Source organism: Portunus trituberculatus, chromosome 41, assembly GCF_017591435.1.
Source record: "Portunus trituberculatus isolate SZX2019 chromosome 41, ASM1759143v1, whole genome shotgun sequence".
In the NCBI taxonomy this organism is placed as follows: Eukaryota; Metazoa; Arthropoda; class Malacostraca; order Decapoda; family Portunidae; genus Portunus; species Portunus trituberculatus.
Genome location: NC_059295.1, coordinates 20808557 through 20825940, shown reverse-complemented (window position 1 = coordinate 20825940; position 17384 = coordinate 20808557). Strand labels below are relative to the sequence as shown.

Genomic DNA, 17384 nt, shown 5'->3' with positions numbered 1-17384 from the left:
TTAGTGGTTGGGTGAATGAGTAGGAAGTTTGTGGGTGGGATGAAATGAATGTGAAAATGAGCATCTATGATAATATCCCTCCATTTTATTTTCCTCTTTGCATGGTCTGGTATCTCCCTCTCTGTCTTGAAAAATCTTTAACTCCTCTCCACACTTCATCTCTTAACTTTCCTGGGTGAGACTATGAATGGCATTCTCTGGTCTACAATGAAGGAACAGTGAAAGGCTCAGGGACAAAAGATGAATGAGAATGTGTAGAAATCTTTCAGGTAAAGAAACAAGGTGACTGTTACAGAGCATTATGTTTTCACTATCTGTTAAATACTATCAGCACAGTTAATAGATGTTTATTCTCATTATTTCTATTCCTATATAATGAAACTGACCAAGTTAATTTCTGCCTTTGTTATTTATGAACCTGGACCAAATTATTTTCATAAAAAATTCACTATACTGAAGCATAGTTTGATATTACCATTCCTTGTAAAAGATTTTGTTGTTTCCTCCAAGAAAAATATTCTATTTGCAAAATGTGTACAGAAATTTAAGACTTTCCATATTTACCAATTTTTAGCAGAACAAACAACTGTCAGATTCTGAATATATATATATATATATATATATATATATATATATATATATATATATATATATATATATATATATATATATATATATATATATATATATATATATATATATATATATATATATATATTTATTTTTCTTTTTCTTTTTTTTTTCTTTTCCCCATTTTTTTTTCTCTCTCTGTAAACATCTGGTGGTATGCTCTTGGTGCTGAAGATAGTAAACATCTGGTATGCTCTTGGTGCTGAAGATAGGAGAGCCAAGTATGAATATGATTATATGATGAAAAATATGAGAATGAGCAGGTTAAGAACAGCAAGGACTGAAAGGCTATGGGATGAGAGGAGATAGAATCAAACAATTTACTCCTTTGTGTACATATACACATTTCAGTTCCAACTGAAGATAGATAAATGGGATAATTGGTAGCATGTATATTAAAACATAAGAACCAGCAATATTTTGCCTTTAGCCACTTCAGGTTTGAACCAACAAGCACGTCTTACATCTCACTTCTTACTGCAGCCTCACACATATTACACCAGTCAGGTCCTTTTATTTTGAATAATCAACCATTTCTCTCTCTCTCTCTCTCTCTCTCTCTACACACACACACACACACACACACACACACACACACACACACACACACACACACACACACACATCACATACATCCATCCCTGGCTGAGGTGGGAGTTGCACTAGTGTTGTATGTTGCTGTCCTGTCTCCCAAAAAGTTGGTGGTAAGTACTATAACCAACATAATGAGCCGGGAAGATGGGAGCACCTCAGCCCATGCTGTTTTTTACCTCTTCAATAAGGATCTCCTCAAAGACAAGAGTGAGAGAAGATTTTGAGAAAGAATAAAGGTAGTTTTGCTCGGTGCAATTATTGCTCAACGATGATCATTCATGGCTTAACGATGATCGTCAAACGATTGTCTAGAGCACTAATTCAATGTTTTTGAATGGGACTGTTTTGCTCTTCGAGCGACTGATGCTACAGTCGCTAACGATCATTGTTGGCCCTAAATAGCTGCACGGCTAGGGGGTGAATGTAATCACAGTCACAAACGATCATTTGACTTGGAAGGAGTGTGTCATCATGGCTCCCAGGTTTTCTGATGAAGAGGATGAGATCCTTAGATAGATCGTCTTTGATCAATTCAACCAGGAAGTTGAACTGTTCAGTAGAAAGGCGGAAAAACTCGGCAAACTTGTTGTGGTCTTCACGCAGGTGGTTTGTAATTAATTTCTGAAACATTCCCTCTTCATTTCTCAATTCAAACATCAAATGTATCTTAGTCCTTTTTCCCCCGTACATTTTGAAAATAAGCTCTTCATCTTCCATCTCTTCAGCTACAAGATACTTAATTAACCACCTTCTCTTTCTACTCAGTTTGCTGAAAGACATTTTCTCGCGACACTATACCTTCTTTGAGACACTTTCACCTCGTGACTGCTGTCTCATCGAAAATCGCACAGACACTGATGCTAGAAGCAAAATGGTACACCCACTACTATCGTGGAGCGATAATCGTTGAACAATCATCGTACAGCGATGATCATGATAATCGCACCAAGCAAAACGTACCTTAATGAATGGAAATATAAGACATGTGAGTAAGAATGGAAAAAATGTAAAGAATGAAATTTTGACTACTAAGAAGAGAGTTTTGAAAGGTGTTTTGTAGAAGAAACATTGAGACATAGCTTTCCTCACAGAAGCATAGCATTATAGAATGAACTTATCAATGAGACTGTGTGCCGAGACAATCCATAAACCTAAAGAAGATTTGGATGAAAGTCAATAAGGACACACGACAGCACAAGTCTAATGTGGCTCTTATCCTGTATCTCACAAACTTAAAATATACACAAACAGCAAAACTTCATTTATCCACATACAGAAAATTTAAATACTATTATCAATAAATCAATAAACATTATTAAATCATTCTTGCTTGACTGTCCAGTTTTGACACTTTGTTATTGCCAAAACTTGTTAAAACACATATCATGTATACATAAATAATTCAACTATAAAAAATCGTATAAGATTTTTGTGCCCACAGAAATTTCTACTATACATGAAGTAATTGTCAACTGAATCAGTAGTTCAGTGGAGCTTCTGTTCTTTGTAGTACTAACTTCTTTTTTTCTTTTTATTTGTTAGCAAAACACTGATTATACTTCATGAAGGGTACTTAATTGTAACAGGAAGCAAATGAGTGAAGTATCTATTAGGGATTGACCGATTATAGGCGCCGATATTAAGCATTTTGACGAATATCGGCATCGGCCTTTTTTTTAAATTTGATGGCCGATATGAGATAAATTTAAAACTGGGTTAGTTTGGCTCTGATGCAGCGGCGCCTCTCTGTCTGATGTCGCTACTCTGTCTCCAGCATTGTCCCACCCACAGCACCATCTGATTGGTTAGAAGCAGAGCCATGGTAACAGCCAATAAGCAGTGAAACCTGCGCATACACAGTGCTTACACACATGGTGGAGAACATGGAATATGCAAGGAGGAAATTGTGGTGTGGAGTTAAAGTTTGGAGGACAGCGGCAGTGCTGCCGTCTGTTGGTAGTGAGTACTATCATAGAAAACGTTTTCATGATCTTATGAAGATTTCTCCCATGCTCCCCCCCCTACCTCCTATTCTTTCCCTCTATTCTCTTGTATTAATAAACTTATAAGGCAAATAAAACATGTTTATATTATATATATATATATATATATATATATATATATATATATAAACAAAAGAGAATAGTGGGAAAGAATAGGAGGTAGGGAGGGAAAACCATGGGAGAAATCTTCATAAGATCCTGAAAATGTTTTCTATGAAAGTGCTCACTACCAACAGATGGCAGCACTGCCGCTGTCCTCTGAACTTTAACCCACACCACAACTTCCTCCTTGTATATTCCTTGTTCTCCACCATGCGTGTATCTCCACTATGTGTGTAAGCAATGTGCATGCACAGCTTTCACTGCTGATTGGCTGTTACTGTGGCTCTGCTTGTAACCAATCAGATGGTGGTGTGGGTGGAACAATGCTGGAAACAGAGTAGTGACAGCAGACAGAGAGGTGCAACTGCATCAGAGCCAAAATAACCCAGTTTTAAATTTATCTCTTATCGGCCATCAAATTTGAAAAAGAAAGGCCAATGCCGATATACTGCAAATGAATATCAGCTCCAAATATCGGTTATTGGCCTCCTTGACTACTAATAATCGGTATCGGTATCGGCCTTGAAAACACCATAGCATTTCATCTCTAGTATCTATATTCATTAGAATTTTGTAAAAGCCATATTCCCACAAGTCTGATCAAGATTTAGACAGGTATTATTATTTTATTCTAAGAATCAAAAGAGTTTTAACTGAACTTGTCTAAAAAAAAAAAAAAAAAAAAAAAAAAAAAAAAAAAAAGAACTTATTCAATAAAGTTCATGGCATACAATCCTTCTGTCGAATATATATATATATATATATATATATATATATATATATATATATATATATATATATATATATATATATATATCAGTCAACTCTCAATTAATATGAGGGTTACGTTCCTGAAGATATTGCGTTATTCAAAATTGTGTTATTGAACAGAATTTTCTTATAAAAAATTATGGTAATGTGAAGGAAAGTGATTATGTTCTGGGCCACTGGGAAAGTGTGTTTATTATGGGAATTTTGTTATTAAAAAAAACATCACTAGGTCACAGAAACAATAAAGACACACGTTCTCATTTTCTTAGCTCTGATGGTAAGAAATGTGCTCTCCCTCAGTCCCATTGTATGGACAATCACAGACAATCACCAAGGTCTTTTCTCCCCTAGCATGGCGATCTAACACTTCCAACTTCTTTTCACTGATCAGTCTTCCTTGATTTCTTGGAATCACTTTCCTGTGAGGTGGTTGAAGGATGCTAGGATGCCATAGTATAAGACACTGGGTGAAAATGCAGAGAAAATCATCCAATCAGAGTGCATGTTAGTGCCAAATTTATTTATTTTTCTATTTTTCATTATTTTGTTATTATTATCATTTTTTAATGTTATGGCCTATAGCGTCTGTAGGCATACTTAATGAGTATATATGAGAAGCGCTGTTCAGCTTCCACCCATTAGTGGTGCAGGCAATTTTATTTACAGTGGTACCCATATTAGGTCCCATATCACCACCCAAGCACATCTTTGGTGTAACCACCTAGATCCTGGGTATCATGGTGACATGTAGGCAACTTTAAACCACTCAACAAATGGCATAGTTTTAAAGTGGTATGTAGTGGGATTTGAACCTATGCGTGGACGTCTGCCCGATCCCAAGCTCACCACTTTATCCACTACGCCACTGCCTCCCCAGATTGAGGAGTGAGGTCTCATACATATTTTTATGTTCACAAAAAATTTCTATTAGCTTTTTACAAGCCTTAGCACTGAAAAAGGATTATTTTGTGATGTACAAAGTGAAATCTTGTATGAAAAATGAAAAACAAAGCAAGAGATGAGGAGATGTTTGTCCACTGCTGATGATTGATCGGTGGCGGCCGCTTCTTCTTCTTGTGACCCTCTTTAGCTTGTGTTACTTTCATCACAATATTTGTGTTTCTGCCCCTCTGTTGCTTACTATAATGAATATCTTATCTTGTATTCATATATGATCAAACCAAGAAGGATCACCTTGAATCTGTGGCACCGAGCGATAATTCAGAGACACTCGGTTCCTTCTTAAGGAAGGAAGGAAGGAACAGCGTCTCTGAACTATCACTCAGAGTCACAGAGTCAAGGCAATCGTCATATCCTCATGGTATGATCATCTATGAATACAAAGATATGATATTCATTATAGCAGACAACAGAGGGATGGAAACACAAATATTGTGATGAAAACAACACAGAAGCTAAAGAGGATCACAAGAAGAAGAAGAAGAAGAAGAAGAAGAAAAAAGAAGAAGAAGAAGCAGCAGCAGCGGCTGTTGCCGGTCAGTGCAGACAAATGCCTTGATCCTCATCTGTTTTGTTTTCTTTGTTCCATATAAGATTTCACTTTGTGCAGCATTTCTTGGTGGTAAGGCTTGTAAAAAAGCCACTAGAAATGTTGTTTTGTGAACATAAATATATATATATATGAAACAGTAACACTTCCTTGGGAGGTGGTTTCACAGACAACTTGCATAGCAACCTCGTTACCATAGCAACAATGTCTCCTTATGTGTTCATGGATACTATTTCGCAGTCGGCAGTTGCTCCACTTGTTAAGTTTCTTGGACCCCAGCCCAGTTCAGTTCCCACCAAACACAACATATGGGTGTGTGTGACGTCATCAAGTTCAGTTAATCCACGCTAAATAGAATAAATTGCTTCATTTAATCATATCTCCTTAACAATCAAGTTGTGTTAAATTGAAATCGCATCATTCAAAGTCATATTAATAAAAAATTGACTATATATATATATATATATATATATATATATATATATATATATATATATATATATATATATATATATATATATATGAGGATTTGGCAAAAAGATATTCTAAATATCATGAATGAATAATCTTAACCCATTTAAAGCTTTTCTTTAATCTTATCTCATTCTGTAGTTGGCAGTTTGCTACATCATCCACTTAGTAAATATATAATAGCATACTTGTAATTATAACTAAAGTGTTAATTCTCTGAATTAAGTATACAATTGCTTTGTAATAAAACAATTACCATGGTCCACCATCTCTAACGGCTACAGTGGAGTCGCGTGACCTGCGAAAACTGATGTCACGTTTCCTAAGCCAATGATAATCTCTCTCTCTCTCTCTCTTCGTGTGTGTGTGTGTGTGTGTGTGTGTGTGTGTGTGTGTGTGTGTGTGTGTGTGTGTGTGTGTGCGTGTAGCAATGTACATGTGATAGTGACATGCTGTTCATTAATGCTTGGGTGCTTTTTCTTTTTTTCTCTTTTAAGGAAATTCTTGACTTTCACTGTTGACCCTTCATATTACACATATTCTAAATACACTAGTGAAACTACTTACCCACTTCAGAAATATATAAAAAGCCATTTTTTTGAGAACTGGCAACCAAAACTTCTGGGTCTTTGTCAAGTGTTGCTGCTCATGAGTGGCTAAATATATTTCTTTATTAAGAAATTGGGTTATTTACACCTCTGTTCCTTCATTCTAAATTCCAAATATAACAATGAAAACACCTAACATTCCAGAACCATGGTAAACATCAGAAAATGAATATCTTTTTTAGAACCATTGTAAATTTTGTGTGCCATGTTTACTTTATTGGCATATAAACATCTCATGTATAAGTACATGTATACTGTTCACTTCTATATTGCAATGCCTAAAGTGAAAGTTTAATCATAAGTTTATCTCATACGGGATTAATTTACATAAACAATAGAGGTTATTCATCACAAACTCTGGAAATGTGGCAACAATGTCCAGAGGGGAAATTCCAGTGTGACTCCACACTAGCTGCCAGCACACTAGCTGCCAGTTTTGAGATGTCGAGCCATATCATTTACCAGTAAAAAGAATCATTCCATTCAACCTCAAAAACATGTGACACATTTAACAACAGCTATCTTGTTATTCCATGTCCTATATTTCATTCCCACACTGTCTAAAATCCAGGGTTGATATATAAATATATATATGAATGTGTGTGTGTGTGTATATGTGTGTGTGTGTGTGTGTGTGTGTGTGTGTGTGTGTGTGTGTGTGTGTGTGTGTGTGTGTGTGTGTGTGTGTGTGTGTGTGCATTTTTTTGTTATAATTTATATGTTATATCAATGCTTTGCATTGGCCTCACAGATAAATAAAGAAAAATCTACAAAATATAGAAACCCATGGCTGAAAACAACAAAGAAATTATAGAAAATCAATATAACTTTTCATCACCTAATTTTCACCAAATATAAATGTATGTATAACTTTAACTTTCAATTCACTATTATTTCAGTTTCAATTTCTCAATCAAAATGAAATCACATTTAATAAGACCTTAATAATTCTACAACTCTCATGAGGCTTTAGCCTGGCCTCACTAGTATAATGAAGAAAAAAAAAAAAAAAAAAAAAAAAAAAAGTACCTATCACAGTCTAATCACTGGGTATTACAATCTTTCACCACACAAAAAAGACAGTCAATCAAGTTTCTACACACACACACACACACACACACACACACACACACACACACACACACACACACACACAGGAATTTATTCATGTATAAATCACAAAACATCTCCATCCAACTTCTATCACTATATCTTGAGTGTTTTTCTATTTGTTCTTTGTGTGCAGACTGCATGGAAAGTCAACAATTTGTGTACTTAACCCAAGTTTTGAAGTTTGCTTTTAAGTACACAACTGCCTGGCAAAAATAATATTTTGGTGTGCCAACCGTAATGGAGGCACATAGATTCTACATCATGATATCAACTGAAAGTAATAAACCACTACCAAAGCCTTTTCAGTTTCTTGAATCCTTGTCTATTCAATATCACAATTTCAAAATGAGGCATTCATACACCTCCTTTCTTAAACTTACTTATATCAAAAGTGAAAGGAACAATAGCTAGAGCAAACTAAATTTACACACACAAAAGGTGCATTCAAGTATCACACATCAATCTCTACAAAACCTTTCAGGGTATAAAATTCTGTAGATAAAAAATTACATTAGAAAACCACTGAACTGCAATAATAAAGAGTTCTTTGATGTACACATTCTTATTTTGTCTGCATCCGCCATGCTAGAGTGATACAGTCCCCCAGAATTTGTATGCATATGTAAAAATGGAAATGCATTAAAATTTTCAATGCTACTTATACTGACCGTCCAATCAGTTTTTCAATAGCCTGTTTAACATCTTGGATGGCCAGGTCTATCTCCTCCATAGTGGTGTCTCGGCCTAAGCTGAGGCGGATGGTACGAGAAGCATGGAAGGAGCACACACCAGATGCCTCTAGGATACCTGAAAGTTAGAAAAGCAAAAAATATCTAAGAGCACACAAAGGCTATCATCAACTGATTTATGATAGACAAACATTAATATTCAGGCAAAATTTTTATTTTGTGAGATGGCAGAAGAAATAAAGATTACTAGCAACTTTCATACAGTTGGTTTTCAGATACTACAGATATAATTTCAGGTACCAAAATATATCAACAATAATTTTTTCAATCCTGATTAGAATTCCCAAAGTGCCTGAAAATAGGCAGAAGCTTTTTTTTTTATGTGTATTACTTATGAAAGGTTCGTGTTGCAGGAATATCTACAAAGATCAGTTAAGGAAGAGATCTCTGCTTGAACATTGGTCTAAAAAACATATCTGACTAACATCTGAGCAAAGGAAGGTAGCTCAAACAAAGCTTTCTTACACACACACACATACACATACACACACACACACACTACATAAAATAGCTACAAGAATGGTTCCAGAATTTAAAGGGATGACATATGAGGAGAGACTAAAAGCTATGGATCTACCAACCCCGGAACAGAGAAGAGAGAGAGGGGATCTGATACAAGTTTATAAATTGATTAACGGAATGGACCAAGTGGATAATGAGAAACTGATCCTAAGAGAAGAATATGACATTAGAAGCACAAGATCGCATAGTAAGAAACTGAGGAAGGGAAGATGTCTGAGAGATGTTAAGAAATATAGTTTCCCGCAAAGATGTGTTGAGACTTGGAACAGTTTGAGTGAGGAAGTGGTGTCAGCAACAAGTGTGCACAGTTTTAAAGAAAAATTGGATAAGTGTAGATATGGAGACGGGGCCACACGAGCATAAAGCCCAGGCCCTGTAAAACTACAACTAGGTAAATACACACACACACTTTTTACTGTCCACCATATCATTCAGTTATTCTCTGCCCAATAACTATTTTTTTCTAAATTTCTCTTTACATATCCATACTGTAGTAATAATACCACATCAAGAATAAACCAAAGTAAAGGTACATGATCTTTTATAAGGAACTCTCAAGAATTAACACTTTCCGAACTTCAAAATTTAGAACTTGGAACAAATCTTTCAGTGTACATAATACTTCCAATTTGCATAAGTATGTATGGTATTCATTATCTGTACTTGCTTCATGATTAGCTGTCTCATTGTAGTTTAGGAAGTTACAACAAATCTCATACATAATTCTGACCTAATGAATGTTGTCCTGCACACAGATGTGTGTTGTTATTTTCTAATAAACATTATGCAAGAATATCCTTTTCAACATCACCTATACCAGCACAGTATATATTCCTAGGTACCATAAGTGAAGGGATATCAAACAGAATTGATGCACATTTTCCTAAAATGAAGAATTAGGATGCTTTTGTTTATATGATTCATAATATGCTATCATTTCCAAAGTTAATTTGTACAATAAAGTGAGTGATCAAGTCTTAACAGGGTATTCATATCCAAGATTCAGTAAACAGAGGTTCGTTATCTCAATGGGTTATGTACCGTCCCATTTCATTTTAGTGTACAGCATTTTCATCAAAATGTAATGTACAATATGTAAAATAATGATTTCTTAGTGTGTTAAAGTGAATTTTGCATGTGCTTTATAAATGTGAGATGTTTATTTTATGGTTCAAACTATAAACATAGTTATCTGAGACTTGAAAGGGGTAATTTCCCAGATTTTCATATACAATGGTACCTTGGAATACGAACTTAATCCGTTCAAAATTTTTTTCTTACTCCAAAGCATCAAAATACATGTATTCTTATGAAAGAAATTATAATTTGCTCCAAACCACCTCCCAAGACCCAAAAAATTCTATTTTTTACCTAATATCTTACTTTTTGCATTCTATTACTATATAAACTACTGTACTATGTATGCTGTAACTATAAAAAATGAAGCAAGAAAGTAAGGAAAATGTAATACAGTAATCACCCTCGTATCTGGATTATAGCATCCAAGGCCCTGGCGGACATGCGAAATATCCGGATATGCAGAATTTCCTTTCCCAATCCCTTATAAATTGGAAAAAAAAAAAAAAGCCAAATGGGTAAGAAAACAATGAATGAAAGCACATTAAATGATTGTGTATACAATAATGACTTCATGGAGCATGGTAAAATGATAACATTAAGATACCTGCTTCTCTAGAAAATGTGAGGGTTGGGAAGGTGCCACTAGCAGCGTCATGGCAATCTGCTGTTTCACTGCTGAACTGGACACTATCTGAGTCATTATTAGTATGTTGAAGTGAGATAATGATAGTGAAGTATTTATTGCTTGTCTGGTACAGCTTTCTACCTCTGTCTCAACATATTCTTTTGTAATAGTGTTATTGTGAGAGCTGTCATGTAAAGTTGTGATGATGAAGGCAGTAAAAAAAAAAGTGTTTGAAAAGATCATAACAGTCTTATGATATAGAGAGAGTTGGTGGAGAAGCCTGGCAGTGAGGCAAGGGGTGAGGCAGGGTCTTGGAGGTCCTTGGGGGAGGGGGGGAGATAACATGAATGATGGAGTGGAGAGGCCAGAATTAAAAGTCCAGCTGTCTCCCAACGATACATTTGTTTTTTTGTTTCTAGTCGTCTTCTCTTCTTGATGTTTCTCATTCTAATTCCCATCAACTTATACCTGTCAGACAAATATTAGAGAGCTAAATGACACACCTCCCTACTTGACTCCCGGCCACATACTGTGTAGGGCGTGACTCAGGCTATGACACAACCACACAAGACATTTAAAAATGGCTTCTTGATGGGAAGGGTATTTAATTATCAAAAAACTATACTATACCATCTGGTAATTCAGGGTCTGAAGATTTTGTTGATACAATAGTGATCTCAAAATCTTAAATCCCCCCAAATTAAATAAATAAATCCTGCATCTCCCTAAAATCAGAGTTTAATTATTTGGGGAGGTGGGTAATTCGTATAAGTCAGATATATACAGGCAAGCCACGCTTAACGAAAGAGTTACGTTCCTAAAAACCCTTTGTTAAGCGAATTTTCATTAAGCAAACCAATTATAACAAGTTTGACCCCTGACTGAACTTCCATTGAGAGTAAACAAAGTGAGAGTGCATCACAGTACTGTAAAAGGTTTAATGAAAGTAAAAATTATGAAGTTAAACATTTAAGCAGTTTAATTTACGATTAAGTCATTATAATGTACACTAATGTACGTATGTAAGTAACTTTATAGTGTTGATGATCTTAAATTTATGAAGGGAGAGAGAGTGGAGCGGGAAATACTCTAACTGGCAACCTGTGGAATGTAAACAAAGGGCGCATCATTGTACCACATACAAAACTTATGTACCACATTTCCACAAGGCTTTCTGTTTTATCCATTGCAGAGTCACGAGTTCAGGTGGTTCTTTTAGCTTGCAAGGAAGATATGATCTCACCAGCCTTCTTAATAGAGTCTGCTGACTTGAAAATGGTAGACAGTAGATGGAGTCAAGCCATGATGGGAAGCAATGCTATTAGTTTTCTTGCCTCTCTCGTGTCTGTGTATAATATCCAGCTTCACTTCAAGAGTCTTCTTAGCAACGCTAGGCGACACTGCAGGGCGTTTTGGTGGCATGTAGAGCAAGGGAAGATGAGCTGCTGCTGACGCTGTTATTGTTTTGAACTAGGGTGTGTGAGTGGTGCGCGTTTTGTCCACGAGAGGCGCTGGTGTATTCTAAAGCCTGTCGACTTGTGTGATACGGCAGGGCTTTCAAACTTGGAAAAAATTACAGGTAACCCCCGCTTAATGAAGGGGTTACATTCCTAAAAAAACCTTTGTTAAGCGAAACTTCGTTAAGCGAACCAATTATAACAAGTTTGACCCCTGACTGAACTTCCATTGAGAGTAAACAAAGCGAGAGTGCATCATAGTACAGTAGAATCTCGAATCTCAGTCATAATTGGGACCAAAAATACTGATCAAGATTCGAAATATCGAGATGCGTAGTTAATTTCTTATAGAGAAAAATGTAATTGGGACCAAAGCTTTGGCAACTAACCTATATTAACTACGTTAACCTTGAATCTTACACCTAAAGTACTTACCCCATAATACATTACAGTTCATATAATAAATCCAGTTCATATAATGAATCCACTTCACCAGATAATATTCCATTTCTGCCACTAGACAGATACTTTCATTATAAATACACGTGATTCGACGCTGTCCGAGTGTATTATTTTGCCAATGTCACTGATTTCTTCACGTCATCCTTCTTGCTTTTTAATGTGGAAATAGTACTCTGAGGAATATCTGAAGTTTTTGTATTTCACTAACTCTGTGGCCTTTCTCCACGAGCTGCAACACTTTATCCTTGTCCTCCGCAATGTATTTGTTAAGTTTTTTTCCCTTTCGGTAGTCACGTTTTTCACTTCTGGGTTTTTTCACACTTTGTTGTCCTTTACTCCCATTCTTACCCTTATCCACCTGCAGGGCCTTTCCAATGGCTGTGGGAAACATGATGAATGGGATCCAGGTAGCCTTTACCCCAAGTAGACGACCTTGACCGCGCACGCCCGGAGTTTGAATGGCTGGGGGAGGCCGTGGGTGACTGGTACACACTACACTCCACAAGCTGCCGTTAGGTGGGAGAGCAATCTAAACAATCGCATTGCCATGTTTGTTTTGATACAATAAAATAAAAAATAGCGATCGAGATTCATGTAATTTGATCGAGATATGTGAATCGTGTGTTTTTTATGGTGCAATCGAGATGCGAAATATCAAGATGAGATTGATCGAGATTCAAGATTCTACTGTACAGTGAAAGGTTTAATGAAATTTAGAATTATGAAGTTAAACATTAAAACAGTTTAATTTAAGACTAAGTCATTATAATGTACACTAATGTATGTATGTAAGTCACTTTATAATGTTGATGATCTTAAATTTATGAAGGGAGGGAGAGTGGAGTGGGAAATACGCTAGCTGGCAACTTGTGGAATGTAAACAAAGAGCGCATCATTCTACCGCATACAAAAGTTATGTACCACATTTCCATTTTATCCATTGCAGAGTCATGAGTTCAGGTGGTTCTTTTAGCTTGCAAGGAAGATATGATCTCACCAACCTTCTTAATAGAGTTTGCTGACTTGAAAATGGTAGACAGTAGATGGACTCAAGCCATGGTGGGAAGCAATGCTATTAGTTTTCTCGCCTCTCTCGTGTCTGTGAATAATATCCAGCTTCACTTCTCCATATCTCCATTTATCTAGTTTTTCTTTAAAGTTATGCACACTATGTGCTGCAACTTTTCCACTGTTCTGTGTGGAAAACTGTATTTTCCAATATGCCTCATCCTGATCTTCTTTTCATGTCCTCTTGTCCTTCAATCTTCCGTCAACAGCACCAGGTCTTCTTTGTCTATCTTTTCAATATAATTTACTATCTTACACATTGTCATTAGGTTCCCACGTTCTCTTCTATCTTATATGGTTGGCAGTCCCATTTCCTTCAGTCGTTCTTCATATGTGAGGGCCTTTAATTCCGGCAACATCTTTGTAGCAATCTTCTATATCCTTTCCAATTTTCTTATATCCTTTTAAGAGCTTGGAGACCATAACACTGTTGCATATTCCAGCCTTGGGCGTATCATGCTTGTGATGATTTTTCTCATCATGTCTTTATCCATGTAATGAAATGCCACTCTTATATTAGTCAACATCTTAAATGATAGTCCAAATATCTTGCTTATGTGTTTATCAGGGCTCAGATTTTCTTGTATGATCACTCCAAGATTTTTTTCCTCTTTAGTCTTCATTATTTGCTCCTCTCCCATCAAATAGTTCCATACTGGTCTTCTCTTACTCTTTCCTAGTTCCATTATGTGGCATTTCTTGGCATTAAACTCCAATTTCCACTTCTAGCTCCATTCAAAGATCTTGTTTAAATCTTCTTGTAACAGCTGACAGTCCTCTCTGGTTTTGATAACTCTTAGCAACTATGCATCATCAGCGAATAAATATATATAACTGTTTATCCCAATGTGTGTGTGTGTGTGTGTGTGTGTGTGTGTGTGTGTATATATATATATATATATATATATATATATATATATATATATATATATATATATATATATATATATATATATAGTCTACATAAAAAGTCACAGCGTCTAGGGAGACGTGCGGTGACTTTACAAGTTGACTGTATTTCTTTAGTTGCAACAAAACCAAGAGGGGTGAGAGAGATAGTGTATGTCTGACAGCGAGGTACACCCCTCTTCACCCTCACGCTGCAGAAAGATGCTGCCCAGGCCACTCTCAGTTGTCATAGCGAGTAGATGTTTGGTACTGCCTTGTTTGCTTTTTCCTGCTTTCCGCACTAATACTGCACTTCTTTTCTTATAAGTCACAGCTTAATACACATGGGGTGGAGAGTGTACTGATGATAAAACTATTCAAGCTATCATTGATCTCCATAAAGCAGGTAGTATTAGCAACAAAGAAATTTGCATTCAAAAAGGCCTTAAGCTCCATACTGTGCAGGAGCTCATTAAAAAATTCAAAGCTGGTAGGGGCAAAAATTTACCACTCCCACAAAAGCAACTTGGTAGGCCGAGTAAGGTACCTGAGAGGACAAGAACACTTCTCAGGAGGCAGCTGTAGGTCAATCCCAGCCTTACAGGACACCAAATTAAGGAAGGGAATCCTGACTTATTAGCTGGTGTCCCTCTCCGTACTGTCCATGATACTTTGCGGTGTGACCTTGGGTACCGCCGTTGCCAGCAAAGAAAAAGACATTTATAAAAGATTCACAGAGAAAGAAAAGAATCCAGCTATCAAAGAAATATCAAGACTGGACCTTAGATAAGTGGTGAACAGTACTTTCTGTGTGAGTGGTACAACATCTAACAGTGTACAGGTGCCCAGGCTCTGATCCTGATGATCCCTGCTACACTAAAAAATCCACCAAACACCCTCAGAGTTTAATGGTTTGGGGATGTTTTACTTTCAATGGTCCTGGTGTTGTGTTCCCTAAAAACACTAGTATCACTAAAGAAATGTATTTGGAACTCTTAATGGATAATCTTGAGTCATCATTTGAGAAAACCAAAGGTGAAATTTTTCCAGCAGGATGGGCTACCAGCTCATACTGCTAAAATTGTCAAAGAATGGCTAAATAATTGTGAAATCAACACCATAAAAGATTGGCCTGGCAATTCATCAGATATTTCTCCAATAGACAATTTATGGGCTGTAATTGAGGCCAAATTATGAGGCCATGACACCTCTATACTCTCGAAGCTGGAAAAAAAGAGCTTCACAATTTTCTAGCAACTTCATGCCTGAAAAACTTCAAAAAATTTAGCTAATACTGTACCAAAACCAGAGAGGTGCTCAAGAAAAAGGAAATGCAATAAAGTACTAAGTATTGAGTAGAGTTAGAATTTGTATGTTTTTTGGGAATCTGACATGAAATGTGTAACGAAAAACTATTGGCACACTAGCTCCGCACACTGTGTGTGTGTGTGTGTGTGTGTGTGTGTGTGTGTGTATATATATATATATATATATATATATATATATATATATATATATATATATATATATATATATATATATATATATATATATATATATATATATATATATATATATATATATATATATATATATATATATATATATATACACACATACAGGATATATAATTTGAGTGTAAAATGGCAGATGGAGTTCAACATTAACAAAAGTCAAGTAATGAGAATGGGCATAAACAAATATAGACCGTATAAGGAGTACCAGCTGGGGAGAGAGATAATAACTGAAGTCAGTGAAGAAAAGGACTTACAAGTGATTATACAGAACAACTTATCACCAGAAAAGCACATTAACAGAATATTTGGAAAAACTTACAACACACTCCAAAGAATTAGAATCTCATTCAACTATTTGAATGAGAATATGATAAAGAAAATATTAATCATCTTAATTAGACTTTAGTTAGAATATGCAGCGGTGATATGGTCACCACATATGAAGAAACACGTAAAGAAACTAGAAAGAGTGCAGCGGTTGGGAACGAAGATGATACCAGGTTTTAAGGAGGTGCTGTATGAAGAGAAATTAAGAAGACAGGATTTACCCACGTCAGAAGAAAGAAGATATGATAACAATGTATAAAATAGTAAATGGAATGGATATCCTAGATAGAGAAGACTTGATAATGATGTCTTCCAACAATCAACTGAGAGGACACCCAAAGCAAATACAAAAAGACAGTTGTATATGAGATGTTAAGAAGTATAGCTTCCCATATTGTGGCATTGACAAATGGAACAAACTGAGTAGAGAGGTGGTGTGTGCAGCGAGTGTCAGTCAGATGAAGGACAAACTTGATAAATGTGGACAAAGAGATAGTACATAAATACCCAAGCTCGGACCCTATAAATCAAAGGTAGGTAAACACACACACACACACACACACACACACACACACACACACACACACACACTGGTATACCAGGAAAGGGATATGCAATTGAAATACGACAAATTCATGGATTTGTATAACTCTGCTGTGAAAAAGTTTGTGCCATATCACAGAAAGAGGACTTTAAATAATAAACAGTGATTTAATAGAAATTGTGAAGAAGCAAAAAAGAACAAAGAAAAGGCATGGAAGAAACTCAAGAAAAACAGTGATGTATTATCAAGAGAAGTCTACAAAACAGCAAGGAATAGATATGTTGAAGTAAGGAGAACAGCACAGAAGGAATATGAACAGAGGGTGGTGGAAAACTGTGATAGT

General features: G+C 35.9%; 1 protein-coding gene across 4 annotated transcripts in view; it reads right to left on the bottom strand.

Moving 5' to 3' along the window:
- The window catches only part of LOC123516920 (selenocysteine lyase-like), a 60906-nt gene that overhangs the window by 2556 nt on the left and 40966 nt on the right, over window positions 1-17384 (bottom strand). The window contains exons 8-9 of one of the 4 annotated variants that reach the window (XM_045276688.1): window positions 8471-8609; window positions 4177-4563 (exon numbers count right to left, since the gene is read on the bottom strand). In XM_045276688.1, the coding sequence (XP_045132623.1) occupies window positions 4512-4563; window positions 8471-8609 (191 nt within the window). In that variant the 3' untranslated portion in view covers window positions 4177-4511. Of the gene's footprint in view, window positions 1-4176; window positions 4564-7909; window positions 8610-15200; window positions 15338-17384 lie in introns of those variants that run through there. The other 3 variants (XR_006678340.1, XM_045276690.1, XM_045276689.1) reach the window with 3 other exon arrangements.